This window comes from Bombyx mandarina, chromosome 22 (assembly GCF_030267445.1).
Source record: "Bombyx mandarina strain Sakado chromosome 22, ASM3026744v2".
In the NCBI taxonomy this organism is placed as follows: Eukaryota; Metazoa; Arthropoda; class Insecta; order Lepidoptera; family Bombycidae; genus Bombyx; species Bombyx mandarina.
In genome coordinates this window covers 10,671,414-10,698,125 of record NC_143228.1, presented here as the reverse complement: position 1 = coordinate 10,698,125, position 26,712 = coordinate 10,671,414, and the positions used below count along the sequence as shown (strand labels likewise).

Below are 26,712 nucleotides of genomic sequence, written 5' to 3'. Positions count from 1 at the left end.
AATATAAGTTTAATTTCAAAATAACTGTATTATTATTATTAACCTGAAGTAATAACTAACATTGCTACAAAACGAAATAAAATACAGTCTTACAAATTTCATTAACAATAAGTACACAAGTTTACAAGAAAAAAAAAAAGAAATTTTGAGCAAACTCAAAAAGAATATGAGAGATCCTAAAACGTATCACGACATACAATGGAATGGTTAATGAGATCTCATGCGCTGAAACTGAAAAGGATATTTATATAGTCATCGAATACACGATTTCTAATAGAGTAGAAATGTCCAGGAATTAAATCAATTTGGTACATAACTCGCCGAGGGCGGGAATGCGAACACTTGTAATAATAATCAATAAGAATAACATTATTTTTTTCAACCAATTAATCTTCAAGGCAAACGTATTCAGTAAATCCATTCATTACGATGTTCAAAATACAAACATGCCCGATCACTATGTATTGAAACAAGTATAAATTTCACGTGATCAAATATTAACAATTCAAAGTTTGAAAAATAAACGTTTTTCTTTTACTGAATTGACAAATCAGATATGTCAAAAATGTTTTTCAATGAGAATACAAGTGATATTTTTTTAACTGGCTATCCTAGATATAACCGGAAATTATGACAACAGCACTGTCCGCGCGTATACCGATATTGAAGAAAAATTCTATTGCAAGAAGATGCAAAGATTTTGCACGCATTAGGTTAACCAATTTTATAGAGAGGTTTATAGAGATATTCATCGTCCAATCAGTTAAATGGATTAAACAAATTACGTTAAAATTACCAGTAAAAATATTCTATTTGTCCTGTAAAAAATATATTTATAATTTTTCAATAACAAAAACGTAAAGACGTCTCGGTTGATTGTGACGATCGATAGTAAAGGCGCCACTTGCACGATTCCTTTGACTTAGTATTTATTTAAAAAAAAAACTTTCAACCTTCATTTCTACTCGATCAGGTATGTGCTCGCTATGAAATAGTACAACAAAATGGAAGTATTTAATTTAATCACACATAACACCTCAATATCTACTCATTAGCATACAACATACTTCAACGAACAAAACGGAGATAATAATAATATTATGTCAAACATCTTACAGTTAAGTCCTGTTTTTTTTTTTTTTAATTTATACACGTCTTTACATCAATAACACCTTATCTTTTAGAAACTATAGTAACACGCGCAACAGAAACAAAACAAAAGTATACGTTCAAAACATTTGCGGTGCACAGATTAGTGCTTTAATTTAAGTACAGCAGACACAAAATACATATTACTGGAGATACAATAAAACCTCAATTGTGCAGCATCAGTGTTGAAACAAATGTATAATTGAATGTCGTGTCCTTGAAAGTATGTAAGCGGTAAATTAGTCAAGAAGAGCAATTACGTAATTATACAGGGTGTAACAAAGTCTTCTGCGTTAGGGTTAAGTTCGGTATACAGTTTCTATTACAGTACTAATGTGTTTAGGGTTTTAAGTGAATGGTAAACCTAAACGGGAAAAAGTATCGAATAGTTACATGTACATTAAAAAACAGGTGTCACTGACCCCAAAGCCTCAGTGATGCTTGGGGGTGTGCGGTGTTTTAATACCAGGGGATCAGAATTTCGCCGTTGTCGTTTAGAAACGTCGCCAATTTCCAACCTTAAAGCATTTGTTTGCGATATTTTTGTGTGGATAAGCCCTATGCGCGGTGTGCTTGGACAGAACAGGCTTTTGTCATAATTGATGACTGATTTGAGATGGAATTGACTTAACTTTTAACTGACGTACTGTATCTTACGCGCATTCTTTGATCATACGTTACAAAAACTTGTTATATATCGTTAAATTCCAGCTGTGAAACTTAGAACGCGACTGCTGTTGTGTTATGACTACCTATGAGAACAAAACTGCATATTTGCAGTATGACCATTCTGGAGAGATCTACCATAGAACACCTACGTAATACGAGCGTGATAATTTATATAATTTACTTTCGCGTCACGTACTCGTCCTAACGATTGTGTTCACCGATATTCCGTATATATTATATAGCTGCAAGGTCTCACAATGCCAATAATACGGTGACACCTTAGGACGGTATAGTTTATCCTATGTAAAGCTTTCTGGGACTAAGCTACATCATGTTCGCGAAGGCTGGAATTCCGCAGGTCGTTTCGGTCATTGCACTCGCTCGACACTTTCCAACAGCGTTTGATTGAAGTCTCCTTTGGAATTCACAGTGGTATAAAAATATCATAGTATTGACCGGTATAAGAGCAATAGTAGGTCATAGAGTTGAGTGATTCACAACTCACATCTTAGAGTGGAGTAGCAATTACAACCAAATAAAATACTTTATATTTAAAAAGTATTGCAGTGCATGGGTCGAAATTAAAATCGCGTAATTCCTTTTATTGTCTAATGTTAATATTTATTCAAAATGATAAATTAGTCGTTGACTTGAACTACGCTCATTATTAACGTAACCATACGCTATAGATTTGCAATCTCAAATTAAAACGCGCATTTTACACTTTCAAGGCACCACATTAAAATTTCATATTCTTTTTAAAAAAAAGAACATCACTCATGATACTCACTGAGGCATGTTAACATCAAAGGCGTTATTTACAAGCAGCGTTATTTAAAATTCAATAAAACTATTGTGATATGTAAAAATAATTACATAAATAAACTTTATTCATTATCTATTCTTTTCATTTTACGTCATTCAATCCGAAATTACACAGTAAAATAATTTACATAATATAAATTTATTTCAAACAAAATACTTAATGTAAGTTGTAGGATGAATAAAGGTGTAAGTGTGTAGAAAGAGTGAAGAACAAAAAAAAGCGATTTCATTATTAAAAAAAAAAGTTTGTATTCATAAAATGAATTCAGTTCGTTTTTAAATTCCTCAATCGTTCAAAATTTAAATTTGTCTTCTTTAGAGATCTACTTGACCGGGACGCAAATTATTACGTAAGGGTACTTCATTTATTACAGGTGGTAGGACCTCTTGTGAGTCCCCACGGGTAGGTACCACCACCCTGCCTATTTCTGCCGTGAAGCAGTAATGCGTTTCGGTTTGAAGGGTGGCGCAGCCGTTGTAACTATACTGAGACCTTAGAACTTATATCTCAAGATGGGATTTACGTTGTAGATGTCTATGGGTTCAGTAACCACTTAACATCAGGTGAGTTGCGAGGTCGGCCACCCATCTAAGCAATGAAAAAATAATTCATAGTATATCGAAATAGTTCGAAATTATATTAAAGAGGGCATCTTGAAGTGAATGTATCCGGATCCAAGCTAGCCGTAGCGGTCTTTGTGAAGTAGAGTTCATAATTTGTCTGATTATAAGTTAAAAATAATTTTCTTTTTCATCCAAATAAATAGATACTAAATGCCATCGATAAATTGATATCTCAAGTGGTTAATTCTTTGGCGTGCATAGTAAAATATTACAATTTTCGAAGAGATCATAAGTGACACTTATTATAAATCGACGTTCAATAATGAATGAAAGAAATCAACAAACTTACACAGCACCGAAAATATTATAAGAGTGAAAATAAAAGTAAAAAAAGAAACGAAGCTTGTTGATTTCGTTTAAGTTAAAAGCAATAAAAAGAACAATATTATATAAAAAAAATGGTCATTTCATTCGGTCATGGTTTTCTTTCAGCTTGTAATTATTAAAGAGACAACACAAAAATGACAATTCTTGAAATGTCTCAGTGGTCATGATTGGTGTTGAAATACTTAAATAAATCCTATAATATTGGATCCCGCGCAAATCAGATCCTCTAGTACGGTGTTTCCCAACGCGGAGCCCACGCCCCACAAGGGGGCAAGTTGATAATTAAGGGGGGTAATCGCACTAAATTAATATAGAAAATCTATATTAAAATAAATTTGAATTTGAATTTCGGTTTTTATATTATATGTTTAGAAATATTACTTATTGTGTAGTGATAACAATTTCATAGTGATTTCTTCCTAAAACCTACCATTTATGTTTCTTAAGTGCACGAAATCAATGTTTTCATTTTACAAATTATGTATGGCATAAATATTTTAGAAATGTTACAGTGGGGCATGGAACATAAAAGGTTGGGAAACACTGCTCTAGTATGTCATTTTACATTACGGTTAAACGTTAGTCTAAGCGTCTTTCGCAAAAACAATGTTTTATGGACATTTAACTTGATTAATTTTGTATTACCTTGCACTACGAATGTAAGTGCGGTTTTGGTGGGACAGAGAGAACGTCAAACTAAAATATAAAGTTAGTCTCTTTCTAACACATACATTATAATATCCTTTAATATATTTCCTCTTTCTTTTTACTTTTTTAATTTCATGTTCTATACAGTACGTAATAATGTGTAATACGTAAACTATCATTGACTAACAGTTCTGTGCTTTGTTTAATATTCTGTGGCATTATTTATTAGCTACTCTATGGTAAGTCATGAAATTAAGGCCGCCAATGGTCACCAATCAGAATAGCTATGAAAATTCAGATGTATTTGGAAATTATAATGATTTTTATTTAAATGGCAAAAAAAGAAGTTTGTAATGTAAATTGATTCAAACATGGAAATTTTCGCATACGTTTTAAAGTATTTATATGAATCGTTTTAAAAGAGATTCACAAATTTATCAATTTCTTAAAAATTCTACGTGAAAATCTTCATGACTCTTAGAATTAATTGATTTGGTATCGCAATCTTTTTATCGAAAATTTAACATGAACTCATTTACTTCTTTCCTGTATCATTATTGCCCGCTGAAAACTTGTAACAATAAAAACCGTCACATGAACAACTAAACACATTGATAAAATTTATTGAAATATTATTATATGAGAACGACGTATGAAGAGGACAAAAAGAAAAAAATATATATATCCAGAGAGCTGATCATATAAACCACTGCGCTTCATGTATTAACAAAAGTGTGTCTTATAGTTTCGTTTTCGCGAGTCTCACTACGAGCGATCAAAACTACTTTTACGATTTAATCTCGCATATATGTATAAATGTCACGATAACGCACCTTTAGAATTGAAGTGGCTTATTCCAAAATTCTTATTTTTTGGTAAACCTCAAAATGTTATTGAAAAATTGCCTTTTTTTCGAAATCTATACAATATATAAATCGACAGTGGTTTTTACGGATGTTCCGTTATAACTACTGAACCATACATCCGATTGACTTGAAACTTGGTATCCATGCAGAAAATACATGTACTTAATGGATAGGCTAATATTTATAGGAGTGTTGGACTCCCTAATAATAATGACAATAAATAATAATGTTCTTTTTAAATGCCCAGCGAAGCAGGCGAATACGGCTAGTCCTTTTATAAAAGCTTAATTTAAAAGAGACGGAAAGAGAACGTTTGTCCTTTTCTGGACTAAAATTTAATAAACTCATAAAATACATGTTCATGAGTTTGAAGTACAAAAACTCATTTTCTTGAAAATTTTAGTTAAGCCACTTTAATTCTAAAGGTGCGATATTATTGCTGACGCTTTGAATGCTCCGCAGTTTTCGTGGTCACGGACGACAACAAACCTTTATGGTCGTTTTAAATTTTAATAACAATGTTTGTTATTGCCATTGCCGTCGGGTGTGCGGAGTCGGAAAGAGCCGACAAGACCCGAAGCTTCCCGAATGGTGCGACGCGTCGAACACATTTTAACATTTTTAACTCCAGTCCGAACGCGCCATTAGACAAACTCTGTTTTGACGCCATAGATCATACATACAATTGTACAAGTTATAACATTAGGACCATAATTATATACTTTCTAGTTAAAAGGAATAAATACTATTAAAAAAAATCTTTTTAATTGCGAAGTCGTTTGATGTTTCCAAGTTTTTATTTTTATTTTTATCCTAATAGAAATGATTGTCACGAAATCTTTCGAGATTCTGAAGCAATGAATGTCATAATGGTTGCCGTATCGAGTGTATCAGATGACAGAGTGCCTGAGCTATGTACTGATTGTTAAATAAAATTATATACACACATGTATATTGTAACGAGAAACGATAAACATGAAATTAGAATAATCGAATTTCATTTGTATACTAGTTTTCGAGTCAAGAGTTTTGTGTATTAACAGTACAATACATCTCAATTAAATTATTTAAAAAAAATTGTAACGAAGTTGGTGTTGATTTTTTATTGTTATTTTTATTATGTTTACTTTTAGACACTTTAAATTACAATATCGCATTTCTACCTAATTACATTATTAATATGAATTCATAGATTGGTGTATTAATTTTAATAATGGCACATCGATATCAATATCCTAATCGTTTCATCAGCTCAATAAGTGAGTGCGTTTACGTTTAAAATCTGCAGCGTCGGAATTAAAATACATCGTCGGACATTAACGTTTATAATATATTTACACCACGGTACGTAAACACTACTTGATATTTACAAATGATCGGACAATTCGCGGCGCATCCGGTCCGCCGGACAGTCTATGCACCGAAACACTTCCATTGGACTCACTGAGATGCCCGCCGGGCGTCAAGTCTTTGTCTAGCAAAGTATTCCCGAGGGCCCGCACCGTCACGTGACGTCAGGGCCGCGCCCGGTCGCGCTAGTAGACGGTGTCGTCAGGGTAGAGCAGCAGGGCGGGCCCTCAGGAGGCAGGCGGCAGGAGACTCTCGCGAGAGGCGCGCAGGTTTGGCAGCGAGCGGGCAGTCTGGCGCTGCGCCTCCAGCGCCAGCAGCGACCTGATGTCGGCCTCCAGCGGATCCACCGCGATATGGTACACGCCCTGCCACACAACCTCTCACTTACTCTTGTGTAACCCATAACAAAATCACATTCCTGACGTAACATACTTGTAACTATACTTGAGACATTAGAACCTGCATCTCAAGGTGGGTGGCGCATTTACGTTGTAGATGACTATGGGCTCCAGTAACCACTTAAGAAAAAAAAACATGCGCGAATTATCTTATATAAACATTTATATAATAAGAATTAGGTAACTTTCTCTCTATTAAACAATTGTATTGGTCGAGAATGACATCTAAATAGTAAATTCAAATAAAATCGACAAACACCGAGCATAAATGTGATGGTTCCGAATGGCTTACTTATGAGGCTGTCCGAAGATATTCAGAAGTAGTATTAACGATATGAACGTTTAGCTCACGTGTATGGCGAGTGGTGCGACGGATGGCAGGGCGGGTGGCGCGGCTGGGGGCGCGGCGAGGCGCGGGTCGGAGGCTCGGCGCGGCGGGATGCGCTCGTCGGGGGGCGCAAGGCGGCGGGGCGGCGGGGGGCGGTAGGTCTCGAAGCCTCCGCTCTCGTCCTCCTCGTGGAAGGCGGCAGGGGGCGGCGAGGGCTCAATGTTGGCGACCACCTGACCCCGCACGCCCCGCGGCCCCCGCATCGCCACCACCGGAGGCGACCCACCACATACCGCCATCTTCTCTGGTGCATTTTGTATTAATAGTATCCTGGAAAATAATGAAAAACAGTTGTAATACTGCTTACTGAGAAGCCATTTTATCAACTCATGAACATTAACTCAAAAATCAGTCATACATCCTGTAAACAAAACGAATTTCGAAATTGAAATGACAAATCTATATTATTTTAAACACATGTACTAGCATAGTGTTGGACAACGGGAAAACTTTGCATTTATTATGTTATAAATACTTATCACTTTGGTACATTCATATTTCAATGATACCGTAAGTATGAGGGTCATTACCGCTTACGTTATCTCTTAAAACAAAAGAAGGAAAAAGGCATTTATTTTTCTTTCTGTAAAACAAATACCCTAATACTATCGTATTGTTTTCAATGTTGACAGACTTTTATTACCATTCAATTCAAAAATATTTAAATTAAATGGTTGCTAAGAACCATCATTCGGCCCATTTCTGCCGCGAAGCAGTAGCGCATTCCGGTTCGGATAACTGTTATACAAGAAAATGATCACTTCAATCTTATGTTTCAAAGTTGGTGCCGGTATCCAATTAACACCAGGCACGTGCAGTGAGCTAAATTGAAACACCTAGGAAATAAAAAGAAAAATCTTCTACACAATGACAATTGACTAGTGGTAGGACCTTTTGTGAGTCCGCACGGGAAGCAGTAATGCGTTTCGGTTTGAAGGGTGGGGCAGCCGTTGTAACTATACTGAGACCTTAGAACTAATATCTCAAGGTGGGTGGCGCATTTACGTTGTAGATGTCTATGGGCTCCAGTAACCACTTAAGACCAGGTGGGCTGTGAGCTTGTCCACCCATCTAATAATACAAAAAATAAAAATATGACATAATAATGACTAAAAATAAAGAAATGTTTACCTATTGTGAGCTCTCCAACGATTACATAGGTGCAAATACTGCCGGCACTGTATGTACATAAAGACCGCCCCCCCCGTAAACCCGACCGCCACCACGACCAGTTTAGTCCAGAACGGCCACGCTGTAAAACACAAAAAAGGCAATTGTCTATTCTATTCTCCGTAACGTTTATGGTCGAATCAAGGACATAGGTAATATACATTATTAAAGTATACGTTTTAAGCATGAAAACCGTGATAAACATATTCACACGGAAACTGAAGCTAATTGAATTGTTCGTTCGACATTGCGACATTGAAACCGTATTCTCCAAATAGTTCTTTGAACCGTTTTAAATTTTTTAACAAAAGCGACCACGAGATTTTAAAATGATTCGCTGTTAAACTAAAACGAAGATATTTTACTGAGTTTCTCGCCGGATCTTCTCAGTGGGTCGCGTTTCCGATCCGGTGGTAGATTCTGCGAAGCACTGCTCTTGCTAGGGCAGCTTGAGCCCCGTGAGCTCATCTACACGATAGGGCGAAGCTGATATAGCCTCTCAAGGCTATCAGCATAGGTAGGGAAAAAAAGAAAATATTTAGGCAGCGGCTTGACTATACCCCTAGCATTGATCTCATTATATGCCGTATGCTGGCCGAAGGCAATAAATAGGTATGAATTACAATGAAAATAAAGATTACATATACTCGTAATACATATGTACATAACCATGGAAAAAACATAGGTACAATATCTATTTCTTTTTGAAGTGAAAACTTCTTTAGAATCGTTGTGATTTCAAACCGGATGCAACGGAAAAAATGACAGGTAAGAGACACAAATACAAAAATGTGTAGGATGAAGCCAGCAAAGAATGAGACAGAAATATACATACTATTTAATACACCGCCATCTGTGAGATTTTTTAATACTAACGTGTGTATGAAAGCTCTTGTAGTGAATTTTAATTTAGGATTATACGTAAAATTAAAATATCAATTCACAGAGGGCGCTACCTTACAATTATTTACTAATGACAAAATTTTACATATACTTAAGACGTTTAGGATAATTGTATTTTAATTTTGGAAGGTTTCACTTCTACCACGTGTGAATTGCACACATTTTGTATTTTTTTAAATATCTATATGTGATCAGTAGATAGTTTTATACGTTACATCATAATTATTGAGAATTGCGTTTAGGTCATAATACTCCGATGCATATAAGGAATTTCAGAAAATGGTTCTTCAGAAGGAAAACCACACTAATAACCGGAGACTTCTGCGTGTAGTTCCACGCCTTTAATTTACAATTTTCTGTTTCCTAGGACTCGAAAATATTTTAAAATGTAGCGTTGAATTTATCAATAGTTAATTACCTACAATCATAATTCGACACGCGTTAACTGATAATTATATATTCTACGAAATAACATGTGCCGTAATGTCGTGTAAGGTGAATTAAAACGATTTAAATCATTTTTAAGGTAGCCAATTTATTTATTTATATATTAAACTAATTCACTGGTGGTAGGACCTCTAATGAGTCCGCACGGATAGGTACCACCACCCCGCCTATTTCTGCCGTGAAGCAGTAATGCATTTCGGCTTGAAGGGTGGGTCAGCCGTTGTAACTATACTGAGACCTTAGATGTTATATGTCAAGGTGGGTGGCGCATTTACGTTGTAGATGTCTATGGGCTCCAGTAACTACTTAACACCAGGTGGGCTGTGAGCTCGTCCACCCATCTAAGCAATAAAAAAAAAACTTGAGGAATGTGCGCTATGTGTATTTATACGAATAGGTTCCATTGTTCTGCCTATTGTTTTCGTGAAGCGATTACGGTCTCCAGCTTCAAGGTTAAGGCGCTGTGAGATGATAAAACGAACCAAAGGTTCAAACATAGTTCTACGGAAATTACATAAGTGAAAAAAATATCTTATACCTTTAAACAAGCAATTCTTGTATATTAATATATATATATATATAATCTGAATCTCCGAAACGGCTCCAACGATTTTCATAAAATTTAGTAAACAGGGAATTTCGGGGGCGATAAATCGATCTAGCTACGATTTATTTTAAGAAAATGTTGTTTTATTCGTGTTTTCAATAATCAACTCATTCCGACATTTATTGGCGAATAATAATACTATTTTTCTTGATTGAGGGCAACTAACCGCTTTAAAGACACACAAGATGGCGTTATCAAAAAAAAACTCATCTAGTATAAATCATCATCTAGTGTAAATAGAATGACGAAAAGTAATATTGTTTTATTGTTGACAACAAACTGTTTTTACGGTTTAATCTCGCGTTTTTTTTAAATTTCATTTCCGACGCTTTTGAATACTTTTGAATACACAACTATCTATATAACAAAACCTACAATCTATAAACGAGTTAATTATGTCTACGTCTCGTGAAAACCGAAGAAAATGCTATTATTTTATTGGTGTTGAAGAATATGCAAAATAAAACGTTTGGAAGAGCTGTGATGTCAACGTACTTCTAATTTTCAGTGATAACTGCGTTAATTTAACATTTCTATTCTCCAATGCAGGATTTACATTACGAAATTAGTGTCATGCATGTTGAGCTCAGTTTCACGAAATATGCGAAAGTAATTTCGTTAAAAAATTAGTGTCGTGAAATCCACAGTATCGCAGTAACCATGGCGCCTTCAGCATCAAAGCTATAATTTGCTATATTCAATATAGCTAAAGAAATGCTTATCTATACTAATATTATAAAGAGGAAATATTTGTTTGTTTGTTTGTTTGTTTGTTTCGAATAGGCTCTGAAACTACTGGACCGATTTGAAAAATTCTTTTTCCATTAGAAGCCGACATTGTCCCTGATGAACATAGGCTACTTTTTTTAATTTTTTTTTTTTTTTTTGGTTTCATGTGTGTTTTAATGTTTCCGAAGCGAAGCGAGGGCGGGTCGCTAGTATAACTATAAACTTAAAAAAAGGCTATCAAGAAAAAGAAAAAAGTTAGAGTAAAGGTAGAGAGTAAGAAGGCATTTAGGTGCAATGAAGTTAGTCTCTGAATTAGCAGAAACTAATTTGCATGCATGAAATTAATGCATGCATTACGAAAGTATTAAATTGCACGGGAAACTGTTGGTAAAACTAATGTCACGAAATTCATTTCATGCCACTAATTTCGTAATTTAAATTCGCCTTAACTCATGTCTCCCATATCTCAAACTCAAGGAAGGTCGTAACGAAATAGTCCATGGGCTAGCGTATTGATGTCATAAAAAGGAACTATAGCATGATTTTTGGAGAACAGATTTATTTTATAACGTATTTACATTTTCTGTAATGGAAACATATTATTATGATTGATAGGGTTTTGCCGAGCATCAAATTATCTTTCCAATATCGTTCGATAAAAGATAATGTTTTAGTTCGTTTAATCGGGGAATAACCGAGGAAGGGATTACGTGTGGCTTTCGTAAAGCGATTAGACGGGCACAAATTTATGTGCTTTAATATTATGATTGTGATATTTTATAATAAAAAAATGCCTATGCTACTCACATTTTTTATTAAATTTGTTGAGTATATCGGGCAAGGATTAATAAGACACGTGTTCAGTTAAGTGATTAAAGTATTGTAAAGATATACTTAGTCTGGCCATAAATACTATTACAATTAAAAATAAACAAAATATTACATTTGAATTTGGGATCTGTCATTTTTATATGATTGCTCATTGAGCTTTCTCATTTTGGCGCCAATACATTGTACAATATTTTGCGATATTAAAATGGAGTGGGGTGATAAAGAGAACCGAATCGCTGTAATTGCATTACACAAAGTAGGTATGGAGCCAAATGCAATTTTTAAAACTCTCCATACGCTTGGTATATTAGTAAAATGTTTGTGTACCGGGCTATTAATAGGTGGAATCACGGGTGCAATGAGACCTCCTCTGTTTGTGACAGAAAAAAGATCTGGCCGTCCACGTAGTGTTCGTACGAAAAAGGTGGTCAAAGCAGTAAGGGAAAGAATTCGAAGAAATCCTGTCCGAAAGCAAAAGATTTTATCCCGGGAGATGAAGATAGTACCTATAACCATGTCGCGTATTTTAAAAGATGACTTAGGACTTGCAGTATATAAGAGACGTACTGGTCATTTCTTAGCTGATAATTTAAAAGACAATAGGGTGGTAAAATCGAAACAACTACTGAAGCGGTACGCAAAGGTCAAAGAGGTCATAGAAAAATTTTGTTTACGGATGAGAAATTTTTTACAATTGAGCAACACTTTAACAAAAAAAATGACCGTATTTATGCTCAAAGCTCTAAGGAAGCTTCCCAATTAGTCGACAGAGTGCAACGTGGGCACTATCCGACTTCAGTGATGGTTTGGTGGGGTATTAGCTATGAAGGAGTGACTGAGCCATACTTTTGTGAAAAAGGTATCAAGAATGGTCCTTCCAGCAAGACTCGGCGCCAGGTCATAAAGCTCGGTCTACGCAGTCTTGGTTGGAAACGAACGTTTCGGACTTCATCAGAGCTGAAAACTGGCCGTCGTCTAGTCCCGATCTTAATCCGCTGGATTATGATTTATAGTCAGTTGTAGAGAGTACGGCTTGCTCTAAACGCCATGATAATTTGGAGTCCCTAAAACAATCCGTACGATTGGTAGTGAAAAATTTTCAAATGGAAAGACTGCGTGCTTCTATTGATAACTGGCCTCAACGTTTAAAGAACTGTATTGCAGCCCATGGAGACCACTTCGAATAAGCTTTTTATACTTTAAATTGTTTTATATTTATGTATTAAACTAACACACTGTAAAAGTAATAAATGTTATTTGCAATAGAAAATTTATTTTTTCCTTTGTAACAGTATTTATTCCCAGATTTATATTATATATATATTAGTGATTAAAGTATATTAAAATTAAAGTATATAAAGAATATATATAATTTCACTGGTGGTAGGACCTCTTGTGAATCCGCGCGGGTAAGTACCACCACCCCGCCTATTTCTGCAGTGAAGCAGTAATGCGTTTCGGTTTGAAGGGTGGGGCAGCCGTTGTAACTATACTGAGATCTTAGAACTTATATCTCAAGGTGGGTGGCGCATTTACGTTGTAGATGTCTATGGGCTCCGCTAACTTAACACCAGGTGAGCTGTGAGCTCGTCCAACCATCTAAGCAATAAATAAATAAAATATATAAATTATATTACAACCTAACATGCTATCGACAGCTCGACATTCCCGAGACTAACGTAGCATCACTGCAATATAATTATCGCTAACATATACATAATAACAGATAGTATAGGAGCACTTGTGGTCCCTACAAATTATTAATATAAGCTTTGTTTACTTCTCACGTCTTTCTTGCACATCGTAATTCAAAAGCAATATACATAGATGGGCAAACAAAAACCACTTAGTGACACTTCTTTAAATAAATAAAAACTTGTTTTGTATTTTAATAAAGGTACACTAACCGCTTTAATACAAGGTTATTGTTTATATAGAGTAAGGAGCGCATTCAAGATTAAACGAATTGATTAAATTGCCCCCCCTAAAGAAATCCCGTCACTTTCCCGTTTATAATATAAACCCTGCCGTAAAAAATAATAGTTTAAAAAACTAACAAAATACGCTTTTATTGAAAATCCAACTAAAAAATAGAAAATAAGTTTTAATAAATTTGAATTAAAAAGTGTAAGAAAAAATGATTTTGTTGTAAAAAAAGCGTCGGGTGCTTTTCAGGATATTATCGAAATAAACCTTCTACTCATACCTGTTCATAAAATATTTATAACTACTGATACCATGCACCCCACGCTTTTTTTACAATAAAATCGTTTTTTCTTACACTATTTTTAATACAAATTTATTAAAATGTATTTCTGTTCTTTAGTTGGATTTTCTATAAGAGCGTATTTTGTTAGTTTTTTAAACTATTATTTATTTTTCATTTCTTAGTTGAATTTCAATTTTTTCAATATTTTGTTTCAATTTTTTTTTTAATATTGAATTGTCATCGGTACTTAATAAGTATACCAAATTTCGAGTTAATCTGACGTTTTGAAGGGGGTCAAAATCATGTTCAAAGATTTCGTTACAAACATACATACGTCTGAAGCTAATAAAAGCGTATTAAAAATGGAATATAGTAATATTTTTAAGCAATATTACACATACGCTTTAGGATACATGTCTTTTATAGCAGAAATAAAAGATTAAATTGATATCGTTAACTGTGGTCTAATGTCTCAAGACGGGTTATGATGTAAAGGCTTCAATTTAAAACAGGAGGGCTCTTCACAGCTACAACAATAATAATAAAATATTATTAAAAAAATATTTATGTATGTAGTTATATTTAAATAAATTTATAACGCCTTAAGTCCCTGATTACGTCCATTGCCATTAATGCAGTTACATAACAAATTTAAGTTCCATTTCGGATCAATATTTTAATACGCATGAAATATTTTTATATAATACATAAACATGGAAATGCAGCCCTGATCTAGTTTTTTTTTTTAAGCTCGACATTTTATTTATAATTTATTTCGAGCCAACACCTTGTTTACATTTATTGAATACTTACTTTATTGTGACATCCACGACATTAAAACGCCCGTTTATACTCTTAAATGAAGTCGATACGTTAGAATAGGTAAGCTAGACCGTACATACCGCCTACGTCCTACGGGACTTCAGAACGAATGTCCAATTACTTAAGTTCACTAATGATTTTATCGACAATTTCAAACTGAGAAGCTCGATTAGTTTATCGTCTAAACAAATGGCACGGTAGTATTATACTATGTAGACTCATAAAATCATACTTATAGGTTTTAGAGAGTCGGGTGATGTTAATCGGATAATAGTTTAATGATATCAAATAGAAGCGATATTCCTTGTATCGTTAAATTATTTTTGATATTGTAAGCGAAACTATGACGCAAAGCTCAAAATTCCGGCATAATTATGACGCGTAAGCCTTTCATGAAATTAAAACGTACGTGAACAATGACGTCATTATTTTGTTTAGAGTGCATGTGTTTTATAAAATGTAAGCACTAACTTGATGTGTTTACAGTAGCTCAAAATAATGAAAATGATAGATATAATAGAATTTATTTATAGATATGAAAATTATATCTAAATAGGTTAAAAACTGTGGACTAAACACCATTCTTGGATTTATGTGTGACAGTGCAACGAAAAATAACGGAAAAATAAGAAAAAAAAAATTAGTACCAATGATTCAAAACAACCTTCATTAGGTTGTTTTGAACAGCTAAAACAACATTGATTATATCACCGATATCGGTAAACGCGACATTCAATTTACTAACATTTATATAATTATTTTGTTCTTCTGTTTCAGCTATAGAAAATGTAATTTTACGATGTCCTTATTATTACATTTTAAATACTTCTCACAGATTCATTATCACCGTGTATTTATGTAGTAAAATATATACTAAATTATAATATATAGTAAACTAATTTTGAGGTAAGGATTTCAAGTGTTTGTTGTCGTTGTACCGAACTCCAGAGAAGCGATTCAAACGGTCAAAGCGCACTTTATTTAAGGCCATTACATAAAACAATTATGGTATAAAATCCTTATCTGTATTCAACTGGTACAAATTTTAAAACTGTAGCGCGATTACAATTACAAGAATTGCATAGTGTTCTTTTTAATCGATCGTTCGATAAACATTACGTGTAGAAAAAAAAAACGTTTCCTTTTAAATTACGTGATTGATTTCGTCACGAAGACGATCTGTATCGCGATAAATAACATCACGTTCGTGCAAATCAAATATGTAAACAAATGCACACGTTCCTTAATTATGACGTAATAAGTTTCCAGAATATTTTAAATAATTTTAAACGAAGCGTTCCGAGAAATGTTTATTTGACTGTGTACTTTTTTTTTTAAAGATACATAGTCAACAACACACATTTACAAATATTTATGAACTGAAATAGCACATACAAGGAAAACTCCGTGATGCACAAGATTCATCATATTATAGTTTCCCTCGCATTATTGAACATTTAAATTATTGTGGCGATAACGTAACTCACACTTGAATACCTTGGACTGTCCGGTGCGTATTTTACTTCACTATCACTACATAGTATAAAACAAAGTCGCTTTCTCTGTCCCTATATCCCTATGTATGCTTAAATCTTTAAAACTACGCAACGGATTTTGATGCGGTTTTTTTAATAGATAGTGTGATTGAAGAGGAAGGTTTATATGTATAATAACATCCATTAAATAGTGGAGAAATCAATAATAAATTACAGTTTCCGAAGCGAAGCGAAGGCGGGTTGCTAGTCTTAATATATAATCGAGCTGTTAATGATTTTGAAGCACCATTAATGTGACCAATTTCAATAATAAATATGCGTGTTTTAGGACATTTTTTTAACACAATTTCGACACGCCAAAACTCTAATATTACCATCGATTCTGTTATCGATTTTGAATAAAACTTTCGGGTTTCTTTTGTAGTAGGACGGGCGTTCTAGAAGCCGAAACACAACACAATAGGTATTTATCTTCAAATTATCTATAGTTATCACTCTGGTGGTTTAGGCGACGGACATTCTTCGCGTCACACGACACTACATTCTACGCGTCAGCTGAATTTCAATAATCACACAAGCGTGCAATGCATATTACATTACTAAATTGCTATTTTTACGTAATCCTTATCAGTAATCTTCAAGTCGATAACTTATACAACAACTCGCATAATACGTAGCGTAAAATCATTCGTAACAACAAAATACTACGAGTTTTTTGGAACGAAGTTCCTTATGGGACGACGCGGAGGGGTACCCTAACCGTGATAAAACACACGGTGTACGACTTAACTTTGTAATAACGTACAAAAAATAACAATTTTTTTTATCATTCATTGACCACGATCTCGGAGCGTTCGTTTGCGCAATACACTAACTCTTATGCAAACAACCGTGAGTGAAGTGTACCACAATAAGTTCGCACGTTACCGAATAACCGTGGGTTGTTGCGAAACCTCCAGTTTTATTTTCTTTATACCTCGAATAGAACTTTAAATTAATATTTTTATAATAAGGAACTTCGTTCCTATCCGGTGTCCCACGACACCACACATCTTTTTTAACTTATTGACTGCCATGAAGGTCACCGGTGCCCTTTTTTTTTTATTGCCCTTGTATGCAGACGAGCATACGGCCCACCTGATGGTGAGTGGTTACCGTCGCCCATGGACTTCAGTAATGCCAGGGGCAGAGCCAAGCCGCTGCCTACCGTTTAATACTCTCCACAAGCCTCGTTTGAAGAAGGACATGTCATAGCGCTCGGGAAACACCGTGGAGGGGAGCTCATTCCATAGCCGGATGGTACGTGGCAAAAAAGACCTCTGGAAACGCACTGTGGATGACCGCAGTGGCTCCAGGTAATATGGATGAACTCTACTCCGGAGGCGGGCGGTGCGATGTTAAAAACGAGATGCTGGTATCATCTCGAACAATTCCTCAGAGCACTCCCCATGGAACATACGGTACAAAATACAGAGGGAACCGAAGTCCCTCCGCAGACCCAGAGGTTCCAAATGATCCGTGAGAATGGGATTATCGACAATCCGAACGGCCCTCCTCTGTATGGAGTCAAATGGAAGAAGCTGGTATTTGGGAGCCCCGGCCCAGAGATGAGAGCAGTACTCCACGCGAGGCCGGACTTGTGCCCTACGTGGTGCACTGAATTAATTGTATCGCTTTTATTACTGAGGAATATCTAGTAGACTCTGGGAAAGACGAATCCGAAAATACTGAGAATCCATCTCTTTCTAAAAGGCCTGAAAATACTGAAATCATACATTAAAAACAAAAGAAGGCAAAGTTAGGCAATGCAAGCGCCTTAGTAACAGAAATCGACATAAGTACTTCAGAGCGCCACGTAGGACATCGGTGACCTACATAGCAGTCAAAGAGTTAAACAATCCTAAAAATAAAGACACTATCATGAACGTGCTTCCGTTCAAAATTATTCTTCAATTGTACCAATTACGGACGTGATATAACTTTTTTTTAAATACCTGTTTAAAAACATTACTGTTTGGAATGTTTCTTGCATATGGTTTAAACAAAAATCGTGACTTACCTTGACGTTACAAAACATACGAAAATGTGTTTTCACTCGTGTTATTACTTACCCAGCTGTTAGATAATAGCGTCGCTTTAAAGTTTTGTCTGTTAACATACGTTCACCGTAGAGCAAACATTTTAAAACCTAACTTGAAATTAATCTCAACTTATTAATTAATGCTCTTAACATCGATATTCGGCTTCACCTTATCAACGACTGACCATCACAAGAAAACTGAAAACCTTACGCTACACGCCCGATCTTGAAATTGAGACAATGCGCGGGCGTATACCACCGTCGTTGTCCACTAAGCCACAAACACTTTCAAAGTTCATATGTATAGGTACAACAGAATATAACGAGTATCTTCTTACATAACATATAAAACGAACATAACTTTTTAATTCAACAATTTATATTTTTTGCGCTTAGTTCGAAAACTAAATTCTAAAGTAAAAAAAAAGATTGAAAACAAAACACGAAATCAAATCCTTAATTAATTATTTACTAATTTAATATTGTTTGTACCATTGCTACACACGTTACATTTCTGTTAGGCATATGTATGTGTGTATGTGTGTATGTGTGTATGTGTGTATGTATGTATGTGTACTGTTGTTGCTTAAAGATAACGTTGTTTTGTAAATAAACGAATGTAGTCTCACCGATAAGACCGCGATTGACTTCCTCGACGGCCCGTTCGATAAGTACGAACAGAGACCACATGACGCAGAGGGCCGCCACACAGTGGAAAAGAACCGCGCAGCACAGACGTCTCCGCTCAACACCGGACATCTCCAGCAAACGCCACTGCAATGCACATACATAACACATTCATTTTTTTTATTTTATTGCTTAGATGTGTGGACGAGCTCACAGCCCACCTGGTGTTAAATGGATAATGGAGCCCATAGACATCTACAACGTAAATGCCGCCACTCACCTTGAGATATAAGTTCTAAGGTCTCAGTATAGTTATAACGGCTGCCCCGCCCTTCAGACCGTAACGTATTACTGCTTTACGGCAGAAATAGGCGGGGCGGTGGTACCTACCTGTGCGGATTCACAAAAGGTCCTACCACCAGTAAATCCCGCATACCGCATGCGGTAAAAAAAAAAAAAAAAAAAAAAACAGTCGACGTCGCTCAAAACACTTCATTACGGATCCTCCCGATCCATTAACGGTGCTTTTAGGTACCACAAGCACCTGTCACCGTTCTCGTCGAACCCGTCGCTTGTAACGAAGGGCTCGACGATCGAACTAACCCATAGACACAGCCCACTGAGTTTCTCGCCGGATCTTCTCAGTGGGTCGCGTTTCCGATCCGGTGGTAGATTCTGCGAAACACTGCTCTTGTTAGGGTCAGTGTTAGCATCACTCCGGTTTTAGCTCCGTGAGCTCACCTACTAGTTAAGGTTACGCTGAAATAATAGCCTCTGAAGGTTATCAGCTTAGGTAAAAAAAAAAAAACAATCATGCAATACTTTGATCCGAATCCCGATTCGACACTCTCGACCGTTCACGAAAAAGCTCATTATAAAAGTAAGACATAAGAAAACTTAAGGTTTAAAATACAATACCTAGGTAAAGTGTTTTGTATTCCTCTAATTTAAATAGTAATGGCGGTTTTCGTTTACAAATGAGCATTTAATTTCCCAAATTAAATCACCTATATTATATTACATGTACCTACCAGTAAAACATGCCAATTATGTTTAACAGTAAATATTAATATTATTACGTACATAGTTTAATTAAATAATTTATCCTTAATTGTACTGATTTCTAAATTTTAAATGATCAATTCTATACTAAAATTAACGAAATTTTCATTTGTAATTTGGCTAAACAGCTGTAGGCAGATGTGATTGTGTCGTAAAAAAAACGATTAAGGGATTCACTGGAGAATGTACAGTACCGTTATCTGAGTATTATACACTGGAGTACTGCGATTGCCAACTGGCATTTACTGGCCTATTGTAGCTCGAAAATAGAATACTTGTAGGTAAACATGCAGGATAATTAGGTATATCAGTAATAGTAAATAATACGTATGGTTATTATTATTCTCATGACCTCACAAACTTCTCTCGTAAGCTTCAAAGCTATCTGGACAAAATGGCAACAATCCAGAATTCAATGCATACACGAACATAAAAAAAATAAGTGGTACCTTAAAGCTTCGAATGCTATGATATAAATAAATAGGCGACTACCAATTCATTTAATTTTATTAAGCAGCCAGCTAGCTATCCACTAAAGTGAAATAAATTCATAACATATGTAATAAAATTATTATGTATATTGCAATTAGTAAATTACAATGTGTGACCTTGAATATTATTAAAAATTGTATTTGAAAATAACCAATTGTGAAATACAAAAAAATAACACGGTATTTTACATAACACTTCTTCCAACGTTTTCGGTTTTAACGTATCTGAAGGTTATGTTTTTTTTGTGTTCAAGACGGCAGGCCTCGACGCGCAGTGCAATCAACGCGGTATGTACACAGCATCAAATCATTTGTAATGACTCATGATAGATACATAGTTTACGGTTATTTTAGTGCTTATAAAACACACACATCAACAGATCGTGTTACATCCTAGTGCACTTAGGATTATGAATTCATTTTTTTTTTCTATTCTACTTATCTGTAATAATTGTAACGATCTGAACATTTTAATGTACCCCATAGTTATGGCATTAAAGTACCACTGTATTTGTAGCAATTAAACTTTATTTTAAGTTACTACTACGATTATTATTAAAAGAACGAATATAAGATGCGGGTGTTTAGGCAGCGGTTTGGCTCTGCCCCTGGCATTGCTGACGTCCATGGGCGACGGTACCACACACCATCAGGTGGGCCGCATGCTCGTCTACCTACAAAGGCAATCAAAAAAAAAGGTGGAATTATTGTTAAAATTCACTCTAATTATGTATAGGGAAAATCATGCGTATAATGTTTGATCGGAAAAACAAAATGGAACCACAACTATTCGACCAAGGATAACAATCGACATTTTCGTCACGTTCGTCGAACAATTGAGAATATCCTTAACTATTTATCAGTGGTAGTGCAACCTAAACCTCTTTTATTTTATTTTTAGAAAATATCCACAATAATTCATTATTTTTAACGACGTTTTTATTACGATGACGGTATGATAACCGGTATTTTGTGGAAATCAGGCAGTAAACGAAATTTAATCACCATCTATCTATCTAATAAACCGCACTATGCATTGTTTTATTGCACCAACCATTTCATTCTGCAGCAAGATCTGGGCTATTTAACCCTACGCTTTTTCTAGACTTTGTCATAGGTTTATAAAAGCTAAGGTTATCCAATGCCGAAAGTCGAACCTCAATGAATTATCTAAGAGACAGGTTCATGCCTCCGTTAAAATATATTTTGCTAATAGAAAACAAGTCTACTTAAGTAGATAGCGCAAAAAATTTGACGGATATTTTATTAACAAGTGATATTTTTTCCTCATATGTTTTTGCAATTATACTGTACATTAATTATATACAAATTTTAACTGATGAACTGAAAAATAAGTACTATATACGAACGGAACTGTGATCCGTTTTGAGATCTTCGTAAGTGACAAAATAATTAATTAATATATAATTATCTAGAAATGGCTTCGCTTATGGAATGCACACCTGATATGTACCTATACGAAATGCTGAAACATTAAGTAGCTTTACACGATTGATTAAGGAGCATTAATTAAAGAATTAGTTGTCAATTTGTTTAATTTGTGTTAGGGTTAAATGTCTCATTAATATATAGATACAAAACGATGGATTTACCTTAAATAAGTATTGTAAAAAGTGATATTTATATGTAAATTGTTTATTCATGTTTATGTGTAAAGTAGTAATTGTTTTTTCATAAATAAGTATAGTACCGCGGTTAATTTCTTTACTGAATTTATTCTTGTCCACCTGATGGTTGGTTATATGGAAGAGATTGGTCTTAGGAATAAAACCGCCCATTATACTTTTCTATTAAATTTTTTGCATTCGTGTTCATTTTGGTATACAATACAGCATACCGTCGTTGTCAAACCAAAATCTGCTATGTGCACTTTTTGAGAATTTTACTATTTGACCTTTTCGTATAGTTAACAGCCCTATCTACCGTATAAAAAAACTGTTATGTGTCTATAGCTTTCATATTTATCTATAGCTTTCATTTGATATAGTTCTTAAAAGTTGTGTGAAAATGTTTTACTCGTTAATTCAAAATAGAATTTTGCACATAGCAGATTTTGTGACGGCGACGATACCCTACTTTACTATACTCTAAATTTGAGTAAATTTTTCGCAATGTGAATGACCAAAAGCAATTATCAAAAGATCATAAAATATAATAGGAATGTGTTATAAGTTGCGTACCTCATTGAACGGTTTGATTTTAGTGTGCATGATGAAGTTAAATTTGCATAGCTCACAAGATCTTGTCTCGGATGCCGTCAACCACTGCTGCAAGCAACTCTGGTGTACGTATTTAAGGCTTCCTGTAAATAAATAGCACATTAAGTTAAACGTATCAAATACGTATTTTATACTAGTACATAAGTTCCAGCATTCATTTGTTACTAGTAATTCCCCTTGCATTGTTTTAAGGCTATTTTGATATTTTTGCGATTTTTAATAGTTGACAGATAAGCAAGATACCTGAACACAGCCTTACACAATTTATCAGACTTCAATTTTGTTACAGGATATTTATGTACCTAAAAGTATCTCCTACATTTTGAATGTAATTAATGTATTCGGCTGAGTTCTATACATAATTATTGCTTTATATGATTAAAAAGGTTTTATGACTATTTATATCGATTACGGTAGAAAATGGACAAGTATGGACACCAATCCAATATTTTTTGATACCACTGGCTATTGATTAATAAGTTTTGATTTCAAATCATCAATAACAGTACAACAGACAAATTTTAAAACAAAAATTAAATTTCAATCTAGGGGCATCCGAGATTATGATGGAATGACAAACATTAAGCAATTAATAGTAAACAATAGATTTAAAAACATCACAGTTTATATAAGATTTTAACACACTTTAAGTGTTCAATTACTCAATTTATGTGACACATTTTAACCCCATTATTTTCAAAAACCTTAAATAAAAACATTGGATCCCCATCTACTTATATGATTTTTTTATCATCATCAGAAATATAACATCATACATTTTAGGATAATGTGAGACCACATAATGAGCCAAAAGATGATAAATCACTAATTTAAGTAATTTAAAAAGGAATTTTGTAAACAAATAGATGGCAATGTTACCAAACAGAAAAAATTCCATCACAACAGCCATTGCATTGACCTGCAATCAAAAATATTATTAATTGCAGGCCACTAAACTTTCAGTATTGATAAAAGGATAAAATAATAACTGCAACAATTGTGTCATCAATGACTCATGGCTGGTGTCTAGTGCTTATTTACTAATTGGCAGGCTAATTATCATATGTACATTACATTACATTACTTACCATATCACTGGGGCATGATATGGGATCATTTTATAATGTCAATTAATTTAACTTTCAATGTCTAATACAGAATTATTGAAGCATAAGAGTGATGATACTCACTTTTGATCTAACAAAAATAACAACAATCTTCATTATTTTTAAGACAATATTTAATTTGTTAAATTACAAAATATTTCAGGAATTTTTATAGTTCATATAGGAATTTTGCTTTAACAAGGCAAAGCTGTAGTTCAATAAAGCTTATCAGAAGGAACCAAGATGTCAATGTGTATGTGGTTTGGAACTAAATATTTTTGAGAGTTTAAAAACATTGCATTGGTTATTTATGATATATTTTAATGATAGTTTTATTTGTGAATAAATTATCAACCATACATTATTAGTTTAAATCTGAACATTAATAACTTTGTTACATTTTTTTTTTAAAACAAGTAAAATTTAAATTATTTTTAATTATTATTTATTGAAATATATTAATTATTACTGCCATAGTTATCTTTTTTTATATTTTATTTTATATAATTTGTATCTGAACACCACATCAAAGAAAAAAAATTGTACAAAAATGAAGTTTCAATAGATTTGTAAGTAACAAATAGCTTATTTGGAATGACAAAATATTAAATTACCAATTTATCATGTAATTCAACAATATAATTTTATCAAAGTTCTTGACAATAAATAACTATACTTAGAATATTTACTGATAGTTTTGGAAACTCGCAAATCTAAGTATCTGGACACCACAATTTCTTACTACAGCTTACTACAAATATTTTATATTGAATGAATTTAATTTATTAATTTTAAATTTCCAAAATATTTCATTATTAATATCTGAACTTATGAAAATCAGTATGTCACATAGTATTACCTGAACAATAACACGGGGCCAACAATGGGTTCTGTGGTTCACTCTCACAATGGCATATACGACAAATATCTCCGCTGGAGTTGCTGCATGATGTTTGACTGCTCCCAGACCCAGTCCGTACAGTTTCTCTACCACAACCACCGCCCCATTCCCAACTTTCAATTTCCGATGAATTCTTCACACTTATTTGTTGAACGGGCATTATTGAAAAAAGTATTCACACAAAAGTTACAATAAGTTAAAATACATTTTCTATTTACTTGAAAACTAAAGTGGCATTCGTGCTGAATATGAACATAGCAGCCTAGATTTCACGAAACCATCCTTCACGAGCAACATTTTCTCATTTGTTATTTACTAAGCGCACGACACGCGAAAACAATTACAATTCTAAAATTAATTCCAAAAATAACACTGCCAGCACAAAACGTAGTTATGTATCTATACCATCTACACAAAACACAAATGTAGAAATTTTTTATTGACATAAAACAGTCTTATTTTTTTTACTGGCATTGGTAACAGACCTATTGGCCAAAAACAATCCAACACTACAACTTAAGTACCTATGTATACAATGCTACAACGTCTACAGCTTTGCGACGGTCGCTATGATCCTATTCATAGATTATACACTTAATATATTTGAGAATCCTATTGTTCCTAATGGAAGGTAAAATGAACGAGACCCATAGAGCAAAAGACCGATGCCGTATCATTAATAACTACGAAATTAAATGAAATAAGGTAGATCACAGGACACCTTAGGTGTTATATAAGATGAAATGAAATATTATCTTGAAATAGTAAAATCGTAAAAGTTATTCAGAAATTAATAGATTTTTTGAGAGAGCCTATGAAACAATTTTCAGCGATTTCATTTATTTTCTCCCACTTGTATAATCCTAGAAACCAAACGTCTGTCAACCAAATACATATTACATATTTAAACGAGAAGAAACGCTAAATTGACAATACTTAGTGTTAAGATTTTATGTGGAAGATTAAGCAGACTCTGTTTTTTTTATTACAAGTTATATTTTATTCACACGACACATCTCATAAGAAGAGAATGTAACCATGGTAACGAGTTAACATTAGTAGTACGGCGACACGCAGCTAGTGCTATACCTCAACACCTAATTCTTATTAAAACCTGGTTTTCTGGATCTTATTAAAAACCTTAAAGCGTAAATAGTTTTCCTTATTCTCCTTACTTAAGCTACAGTATCGGCTTTTCAATAACAATCTATTATCGAATACTATGTATTAAATAATGAAAGTTATATAGTATTAAACAATACCAAAATGATCATAAGTCATGGCAGTAGTTGTATGATAAGGGCGCGATGATCATAATGTTTAAATTACCTTAAGAATGATGCATTAATTAAAAATATTGGTCAATTCCAAAACATGTAATTTGAATTTAAGTGAGTTTTTCATCTCAGGATTTCATTTAAGATCATTCTTTTCACTTCTCCTATAAACAGAAAGATTAGATTAAGAAAACTAAATTCTCATACATTTTTCTCGCACAATTGGATTAGCAAAAGAAACAGTTTGGTTTAACATCGCTGACAAAGTTTTTGATGGGTATGCGACCAGTTGTTTGAAATGTTTTATTTTGTTAATTTAGTGTTTCTTAATATTTAAACGTGGAATAGCGGTGGCTTGTTAAGTGTTTAACTTCTATCAAAGCGTATAAATGTGTAACTAATCATCATTTTACTGAATCTTTATTTTATCCCAATTCATTACAGTCTCAGATTTCACCCAGATCGCTTAA

At 34.0% G+C, this 26,712-nt stretch overlaps 1 protein-coding gene across 1 annotated transcript; it reads right to left on the bottom strand.

Moving 5' to 3' along the window:
- Window positions 1-8: 8 nt before the first annotated feature.
- On the bottom strand, window positions 9-25,512 carry LOC114250781 (E3 ubiquitin-protein ligase MARCHF8). The gene is made up of 6 exons (XM_028184788.2): window positions 24,924-25,512; window positions 22,920-23,041; window positions 19,168-19,312; window positions 8,376-8,496; window positions 7,208-7,514; window positions 9-6,823 (listed from the first exon to the last, which is right to left on the bottom strand). The coding sequence occupies exons 1-6, from the start codon at window positions 25,123-25,125 to the stop codon at window positions 6,686-6,688; spliced, it is 1,035 nt and encodes a 344-aa protein (XP_028040589.1). The 5' UTR covers window positions 25,126-25,512; the 3' UTR covers window positions 9-6,685.
- Window positions 25,513-26,712: the final 1,200 nt, after the last annotated feature.